General features: G+C 48.9%; 1 protein-coding gene across 1 annotated transcript; it reads right to left on the reverse strand.

Moving 5' to 3' along the window:
* Positions 1-1,124: 1,124 nt before the first annotated feature.
* KCTD11 (potassium channel tetramerization domain containing 11) lies at positions 1,125-7,107 on the reverse strand. The gene is given in 7 exon segments (XM_033170254.1): positions 1,125-1,397; positions 1,399-1,435; positions 1,437-1,662; positions 1,665-1,697; positions 1,700-2,010; positions 2,012-2,203; positions 6,960-7,107. Coding segments are annotated over 6 exon segments (1,050 nt in total). The 5' UTR covers positions 2,182-2,203; positions 6,960-7,107.
* Positions 7,108-9,659: the final 2,552 nt, after the last annotated feature.

A 9,659-nucleotide genomic window follows, 5' to 3' on the forward strand; every position in this document is an offset into this window, starting at 1 on the left:
TGTTTTACAAACACACTTCTAGGCAGTTGATGAAATACAAAATAAAGTGGAACCTCACTTGTCGAACGCTTCAGAAGCCAAACCAATTCGGAACCCAAACTCTGTTTTCAAATGATTTTTGGAAGCCAAACGGCCCTAGGTTTCTCCCGCTTGGACTACCACATAACACCGGTCCTGAGAGACCTACATTGGCTCCCAGGATGTTTCCGAGCGCAATTCAAAGTGTTGGTGCTGACCTTGAAAGCCCTAAACGGCCTCAAAGGCCCAGTATACCTGAAGGAGCGTCTCCACCCCCATCGTTCAGCCCAGACACAGAGGTCCAGCCTCCGACGTCCTTCTGGCGGTTCCCCTCCCCGCGGGAAGTGAAGCTACAGGGAAACAGGGCCTTCTCGGTGGTGGCACAATATAATAACAATAATAATATTATTTTCCAAGCTGTATTTTTCATTTCCCCCCCCTTGACTTTGCAGCCAGCCCATTGATCCTGGTTTTCGAACTTTCGGAAGTCAAACAGTCTTCCGGAACGAATTAAGTTCGAAAACCGAGGTTCCACTGTACGTTTATAATTTTAAAGGTTTATGATTTTAAATCCACCTCATTCCTCCTTAAGCTGCCAGGTTGGCTGGGGAGGCCGAGCAAATGGGCGGAGTATAAGTAATAAATTTTATTATTATTATTATTGTTGTTGTTGTTGTTGTTGTTGTTGTTGTTTATTGTTGTTATTATTATTATTATTATTATTATTAACTTGCCAGGACTTTGACCGAGGTGAGGACTTTCCACTTCGGAGTTCAGAAACAGAATTTACACCGCTGGTTTCACTGGGTGAAGGTTGACAAGCATTTGAACAATGCCCACCTGGTCCAGAATCCTTTTCTCAGCAGATGCCTCCATGGGAAACCTGCAAGCAGGATCCAAGCACAAGAGGCCCTCCCCCTCGTGTGGCGTTCAGAAGCGCCGCCGCTTCCTGCGGAAGAGAGTCCCCCAGTTCAGCACTACGGAACTCGCCCAGCAAGCTGAACTCATCGGCGCCAACCTTCCATCCTCTTCCATTATGTCCCCTCCAGTTTCTTACCATCTCCATCTTCCCTTGGAAGACGGCGCTGATCTTCCGCACGACGCTGCTACTCTCCCCCCCCCCCGCCCCCGCATTTGTTCACAAGGCTCAGTGCCGGACGAAACCGCAAAGAGGCGGCGTTCAGGATATCCGCCGGGTCGGGGAAGACGGAATCCACGCGGGAAGCCTGCGCCAGCGCCACCTTCAGCACCTCCTCCAGAAACTCGTGGCCCGTGCGGACCTCCCTCTACCGCCAACCGTCAGAGGGCTGTAGCTTCTGCTTGCCGTACTCGGCCACCGGAAGCTCGGCCGGGCGCGGCGCCCACTCCAGGCAAAGGTTGGTGGCACGTCTTGGTGCCCACCGGGGAGTAGTCCCCAAGCCTCCTCGTCCGATTCCGCCTCGTCTTCGTCCGTGGAGTCGCCCGCCAAATCCGCAGCTCGCCGCCGGTCCCCGAACCGCCCAGCCGCCGCTTCTGCCCTCCGAAGTCTCCGTTGCCGATGACGGAATCCCTCGCCGTGGTGTCGGCGCTGAGAGAGCCCGTCCTCCTCGAGGATTGTTCCACGCACCTTCCCAGAATGCCCCTCTTCCACGCCGCCCCCCGATGGCCCAGCCGCCTCCGCAGCAGGGCCAGGAAATGTTGTCGTTGCAGAAGACGTTGGCCGTGAAGATGTGCAGGCAGCTGGAGCTCAGCTCGTAGTTCTGCGGGCCGCGGTGGACGTTGAAGTGCACCAGGCGTTTCCGCGCGTCCACGTCGGCGTGCAGCACCGCGTTCCTCCTCTGCCGCCAGCGCTCCGCCTCGACCCGCCGGAGCTCTTCCAGGAGCGGCCGGATCTGGTAGAAGTCCGCCTCGGCCCGCAGGAGGGAGAGCTCGGCGTAGCCCTCGGGAAGGTCCAGCCGGCCGAAGCGGAGGAAGTTGAGGACGTGGCGGAAGGCTTTGCCGTCGCGGTCGATGATAGTTGCCGCAGCTGTCGGTGAGGGCCGGCTGGGGGCCGCGGAACATGGCGCCCAGCATGGAGTCCGGGAAGCGGGTCAGGGTGTCCAGGGTGGTGCTGTAGAGTTTCCCGCCGACGTTCAAGGTCACCAGGCCGGGCGTCCGCCCCGGGGCCTCGCAGCTGCCCGGCATCGTTGCGAAGGAGGGATTTCACCTGGCGAAAGAAGCATTTGTGATCAAGGTGTCTCCGTGCCAGGTAAGTATGTCAGCTGCCAGAACGCCTGTAGCCCAGAGACGGAAAAACGCCAAGGTCCCTACCAGAGAGTTATGGCAGACCAAAGTGATGGACTATTCAGAGATTGGAGGAAAAGGCCGCAAAAAAAATCAGAAATCAGGAAGAGCAAAACTTTAATAAAGAATAGTGTGGAATTATATCGTATTTGGGCAGGGGCGTAGCAAGGTAAATTGGTACCCGGGGGCAAAAAAAAATTTGTCAACCCCCCCCCCCCGAGGTGTAGGAATGTCAGGTGGTACCCGGTGCGGGAAATTTCTTGTCACCTCCCCATTGATTCCCCCCCCCGCAAAAATGGTTTTACGTTATTTCATATTTTCTTACAAAGGAATAATAACAAGTAAATAATAATAATAAACTTTTATTTATATCCCGCCCTCCCCGGCCGAAGTCAGGCTCAGGGTGGCCAACATCAGATACATAACATTGGTATAAAATCAAACAATAATTAAATTACCTCCCAAAAACATCTCAAAATCAAATTAAAGTCTAATTAGATGGCTTTCCACAGGGTTAGGGTTGGGAACAGTAACTGAAATTTCAGCCTTTATAGGAAAACACAGCCAAGTGAACAGCTATTTTGGTGGAGGTGGGTCAAGATATTAACCGTATGCATGAAATTCATATATAGCTATATAATCCCCAGTATAGTAAGATAAGACCTTTGGAGCAGGCATTAAAAAAAAGTTTTTTTATGAACCACCCTAGTAGGGCAGTAATTGTTCCTGATAATTTGTCACCCCCTCCATTATGGAACATGGGGCAGACCGCCCCTTATGCCCCCCTTGCTACGTCCCTGCTTGGAAGAACATTGTAAACAACTGAACTCTTTAACAGGACTCAAATAACACTTGTAATATAGCAAAGATTTTGGATGTAACGGGTAATTAATCAATTGGATGATGCAAAACAGGGGTTGGCAACCTTACCCGGCCTCGGACGGGTGCCTCCACTGGGTCGGAGGAGCACCGGAAATAGCTTGTGCGCATGCACACGGCCTCCTCCGACCCGGAAGTTCACCGGAAATGATGCTTGCGCATGCGCACAAGATATTTCCGGTGCTCCTCCGACCTGGAAGTGGGCAGCCGCGCCGGTAAGAGCGGGCGGCGGCAGCGGGCGGCAAGGGTCGCCGCGGGCCAGATAAGCAAGTCCCTTGGGCCATATCCGGCCCGCGGACCGTAGTTGGAGACGTCTGATGTAGAATATGCAGCAGAAAAGGATCAGTGTGGAACCTAGGGAAGGGTGGAGGGAAGTCTATAGATTCAAAAGAATCTTGCATTTTATCTATATGTGAGTTTGAATGTAAACATTAATTGGAAAAAACCGAATAAAAATAATTTAAAAAAAAGAATGAATGATGAATTTGTGGATCGAGTACGCATCGGAGCAGAACAACAGCCTGCTGGGATCAGGCCAGTGGCCCATCGAGGCCACCGTCCTGTTCACAGGGGACAACCACAGGCCTGGAAGGGAAACCTTCACGCAGGATTCGAACGTGAGGGCAACACTTCCCTTCTGCAACAACTGGAATCTAGAAGCATAAAGAACTTTCCGACAGCAAGAGCTGTTCGACAGTGGAACAGACAGGTGGATTCTCCTTCCCTGGAAATTTTAACGCAGAGGATGGATGGCCACCTGTCATGGATGCTTTAGCTGAGATTCCTGCATTGCAGGGGGTTGGGCTGGATGACCTTTGGGGGTACCTTCCAACTCTACGATTCTACCTGTAATAGCCCTCTCCTCCTCCAGGAATTTCTCCAATCCTCTTTTAAAGCCATCTAAATTGGTGGCCGTCACTGCCTCCTGCAGCAGGGAATTCCACAGTTTAAACCATGCGCCAAGTGAAGAAAGACTTTGTTGTATCTGCCCTGGCTTTGCCGATGTTCATGTTCCTCGGATGCCTGCAGATTCTATCGTTATGAGGGAGGGGGGGGGAGCTTTCCTCTATTCTCCTGCTCCCCGCCACGCTTCGTTTTATCAACCTCCATCCCTTTGCCTATTACCTTTTCTCTAAACTAAAATCTCACAACGCTGCAAACTTTCTATCCAGTCAATAGTTTTGCTGGCCTCATTCTGAACCTTTGCGTATGAGTAAGCAACTATTCTGACGCCTTAAACATGTTGTTAAAGGAGGGGGGGAGGAAGCCTGTGGGGCCCTCCCAATATTATTGGACTACAACTCCCATAATCCCTGGCTCCCGCCTGGCTGGGGCTAATGGGAGTTGGAGTACAACAACATCTGGAGTTCCCAGCCCTGTCCTGCAGGTTCTTTTCTACAAACAGACCAGGAGAAGCTGAGGTCAAGGCAGTCATTAAGAACTGAATGCGTTTATTTCTCCCCTTCCTTTGACGCCTCGCTATGACACATGCATGTTTCATCTCAAGACAGGTAATAAATTTTTGCTGCTTGGGCCTCCAAGGAGCAAACATCAAACATAAATACATCACACGTTTGAAAATTCACAGGAAACTTTAGCATTCCTCGCACAAACACCAACAATGTCCGGGCCTCAGAATTAGGCTTCCGGAAAAGCTTGCTTGGCTGTTATGCCGTTGTTTTCAGAGGGGGAAAAAATGTTTCTAGTCCTCAAGGTTGAAAATACTGTATATGGCTGGAAGTTGCACAGGCAGTCTCAGAGCCCAGGCAGGGGTGGAAGCTCCGCCCCAGAGAACTTGCAATTTAATTTAATTTCGACAAAGGGAAAGGGGGAAGATGGAAGCAAGTGTGCAATGAAATGATAATAACAGGGCATTCAAATGCCGGAGCTACAAATTGGAGGGTTGTTAACCCTTCACTGGAAGATTTTTAAACAGGTTGGATAGCCATCTGTCAGATTCTTTAGCTCAGGTTGAACTAGAAGACCCTACATTCTATTTTATAGATAGATAGATAGATAGATAGATAGATAGATAGATAGATAGATAGATAGGGTACAGGTGAAACTCGAAAAATTAGAATATCGTGGGAAGGTTCATTTCTTCCAGTAATTCAAATTAAAAGGTGAAACTAAATATGAGATAGACTTATGACATCCAAAGCGAGATATGTCAAGCCTTTATTTCTTATAATTGTGATGATTATGGCGTACAGCTGATGAGAACCCCAAATTAACAATCTCAGCTTTGGGGCTTTCATCAGCTGTACGCCATAATCATCATAACAAACAGTGTCTTGACATTATCTGCTTTGAATGTCACAAGTCTATCTCATATATTAAACTCCAGTAGCTAATGAAAACAATTGCTTGCATAAATGGACTATTCCACGATATTCTAATTTTTCGAGTTTCACCTGTATATATAAACACTTTGTATCATTTTAACACTGCTGATTCTGCCTTCTCCTTTTTTGGATAATTTTATACCTCCTTGTTTGTAAATTTTGATTTTACCAGCATTTTCTTGTGCCTATTTTACATGATTTCATGTAAACCGCTTAAGAGATTTTCACCGATTAAGTGGCATGTATAAATACCGTAAAATAACAAGGTGTGTGTGTGGGGGGGTCCTTTGTGGGAATTCCTTCCCAGAGAGCCCTTAAGGTTGACTAATCACCTCCCCCCAAAAAAATAAATTGACTTTTCCTCCTCAATGATTTAAAAGTTTTTAAAGACAATTCATCTAAGCAACCGACCAATTTAAACGTTGCAGCTCTAAAAGGGTGGAGGAATAACCCTATTTTCAGCCCCTCTGCTTGGAATATTTTTTTAATTCGGACAGGAGGTGGAGCAAATATGGATTTCCAATACAATACACCTAGCAGTAAAACTGCAATAAAATTGGGAGTTTTGACAAGGAACTCGGGCTGTAACATTCGAGGGGAAGGTCCACAAGAATTGGGCCAAGCTGACTCGGGATGATGGGCGTTGTAGTCCAAAACATCTGGGGAGGGGCACCGGGTTGGCAAAAGCTGCACCCAGCTGAGGAGGGGGAAGAAGGTCTGATCAGTTTAATCTCGGGGCCGTGGGTTCGAGCCCTGTGTCTGGCATTGCACGGGGTTGGACTAGATGACCCACGGGTTCCCTTCCAACGCTACAAACCTGCGAACCTTCTTTTTTAAAAAAAAAAAGAAAGAAAGAAAAATCCCCAAGCCAGGAGAAACACCCCCAAACCTACGGTCAAAAACAACCTTTTCAAAAAGGGAAACATTTCAATGCATACTCTGCAAGCTTTGTGTAACAACATGGACAAGGTTTTGAAATTGGATTGTTAAAATATAAGATTAGTGTATAAGGACGTGCGTGAATAAGTATGAAATAATGGAACCAGGAGGGGGAGTGGAGGGAAGCCAGTTAAGATATAAGGTGTGAATTTTCGAATGTGTTGGGGTTTTTTTTTGGTTTGTTTGTTATATAAAATTAATAAATTGTATCTAAAACAACAAGGAAAACAACCCGAAGTGAATGCACAGATGACATCAAAGTCCAACAAGTTTTTTAAAAAAAAAGAATTAAAAACTTGATCTTCCAGAAAGGGGCTGGTTGTACCAGGAAAAAACTTCAGGGATGGCTGGTCGGCTAGAAATATTTCAACCCAGGAAAAGGCCCCCAAGCCACCCACCCCAAAAGGGCCTGGGGGGAGGGGGATCCTTTGGGGGGGGCTGTCCTAAGGGGGGAAGGACCACCCAAGAGGAAAACAGGACAGGGGGTCCCCGATCCTGGGGGGGGGGTCGCTGTACCTGGAGCGGAGAGGTCTCTGGGCGGCTCCCGGTGCCGGCGCAGGAAGTGGAGCGCAGCGCTGCGCCCAGCTGAGCTTATCTCGGCGCCGGCCGCTCTTTATAAGGGAGGACCGGCCGGGGGGGCGGGCAAGGCGCCGGTCTCCGCCCCGACGGACGCCCGGGAGGGAGGGAGGGACGGAGGGACGGACGGAGGGAAGGGACCCAGGCGTCCGGGGCGGGCGTTTCTCTCCACCCCGCCCCGCGAGTCGCCTCTCGCGCCTCTCCTAGAACAGGTATGGGGGTGGATCCGGGAGTCCCGCCTCCTAGAAGCGAGGAGGGGACCCAGGCGTCCTGGCACCCCACCCACCTGCCCACCGATCTCCAGACACCCCTGTCTGCAAGGGGAAAAAAAACGGAAGAGGAAACATCACGGGAATGGGGGGGAAATCGAAAAAAGAATAGAAAAATATATCATGTCTTGGATTGCTTATGTGGACTTTTTGGAAATTTAGTAAAATATATATTTGAAAAATGGAGGGCAGTTTCCCAGCGCCCACCTCTTTGAGCCGCTAGCTGTTGAAATAAAATTAAAAATCTCCCTCCTGAATCTCCCCAGTTGCTTTAACCCTCCCTTCTCCAAGCATAATACTTAACTTTCTGCTTTCAGTGAAGTTATAAAGCAGCATTTCTGAGCATGTGAAGAGTGCCTTTGCCAAAAAGCCTGAGTCAGCACAGGTTGGATAGCCACCTGCCGTTGATGCTTTAGTTGAGATTCCTACATTGCAAGGGGGGTTGGACTAGATGACACTCGGGGTCCCCTCCAACTCATATGATTCTATGAATGGATTGGGAAAAGGGAAGAACCAACAGGTCAGGCGATGCGATGTCCCAAGCGGGATTCAGGCCCAACAGCGCACCTCATGTTAGAAGCACCAGGAAAGGGGCAAAGGTCTTGTTTTTTCCTCTGCCCTCCGCGAACCCCACTCCTCTCCTGCTGACGCCGCCCAATATGACCACTTTCTCGCCTAAGATGCCAGAAGATTAAAGGAGGCCACTAGTTCTACAGGCTGCTTGGGATCTAAAAGACTGCAACAACGCATCATTTGCAGAATCTAATTATATCTTCTCCCACATTCTTCACTTATCTTCTGTTGCATCAGATTTGGGAGCCCAGAATATGGAATATTCCCTCTGCAGCAAACCTGAAAGGGAAGCGGCGTCAGGAGTGAGCCAGCCTGGGATTTCTGAATCCTGTTTCTTGGCTATCAAAAATATTCTTCTGGACAGAAAACAAAACAAAACGGGAAGATCCCTTTTCGTCAGCTTGGGACCGGGAGGGAGGAGGCTGTGAATCACGTCCTGTGCAAACTCAGGGAGGCCCTTTACTCCCTGAGTAAACAGGTGTCGTCAGATCCAGGCGCAGAACAACGGGGGCGGGGGGCAGGGCGGAGGAGAGATTATTTTAAAATGATCCTCAATGCTTTAGTTGGTTTTCCTTCTAAGCTGAGAGCCAGTATAGTGGTCAGAGCAGTGGTTCTCAAACTTTTCTTTTTTTCTGGGCCGCACTTTGAGAATAAAATCTGCTCGCTCCACACTGAATTTTTTATTGATAAGAAAGACGCTGGGAAACAAAAATAAGCCGTGCTTGATTCGTAACATCCAACACGACTCCTTTATACTGTATTAGCCAGAAAATATAAAACAAGGCAGCTACAAGGTGACATGAACCATTCCAAAAATATAATTATAAACGGGTATTCTCTAGCACTGTGTTTGAACCGTGATTCTGGATCACAACTAGAATTGCCTCGTTATCACTTAGATTCACGGAATCGTAGAACTGTAGAGCTGGAAGGGACCCCAGGGGTCATCTAGTCCAACCCCCTGCGATGCAGGAATCCAGCTAAAGCATCCATGACAGATGGCCACCCAACCTCTGCTTAAAAACCTCCAAGGAAGGAGAATTCACAACCTCCAGCAACGTAATGCTCTAGCTCTCATTTTGAAAAGATCCTCTGTCCATGTTCTGCAAATAAATAAAATTGTTTTGATACGATGCTCTGCTCTGCTGAGCTGAAATGTTTAAATGTTCCTTTGAGTGTCCTCAAATCTTCCCACCACTCTTGCCATCCTCTCCTGCCACACCAGGGCGGAACTTCCCTCACGCCATTTGAGATCCTTGGGTTGGAGCGTCGGACTAGGACCTGGGAGAGGCCTGGGTTCAAATCCCAACTCGGCAGTGAAGCTCGCTGGGTGACCTCACTGAGCCAGTCGTTCACTCTGGCCTGACCTACCTCGCAGGGTGTTGTTTTCCGGGGGGGGGGAATTAAATGAGAATCATATAAGCTGCCTTGAGCTCCGTGGAGGGAAAAAGGTGAAATATTAATGCAATAATAAATAAATAAATAAATAGAGGTTGCAGGCCTGGTTCTGGCTTGTGCTTATCTTGTGTGCAAGGGATGGGGGACATTTTTCAGAGCTCAGGAGCCACACCATCGTCTTCTGGGTGTGTACAGGGGAAGAAGCCAAAATCTGCAGAGTAACAAATGCAGATGTTCGCCTCTCGTCGGAAGCCTAGTTTCTACACCCACACTCTCACCCAACCCTCCTTGCCCTACATCCGAAGGAGCAAGCACAGAGGTGTTATCGGAATTCAATGTCATATTCAAAGCAGGCCAAAAAAAAAAACCCTCAAGGAATGTTTGGAGGAGGGATGGCATT

This window comes from Lacerta agilis, chromosome 14, assembly GCF_009819535.1.
Source record: "Lacerta agilis isolate rLacAgi1 chromosome 14, rLacAgi1.pri, whole genome shotgun sequence".
Lineage (NCBI taxonomy): Eukaryota > Metazoa > Chordata > Lepidosauria > Squamata > Lacertidae > Lacerta > Lacerta agilis.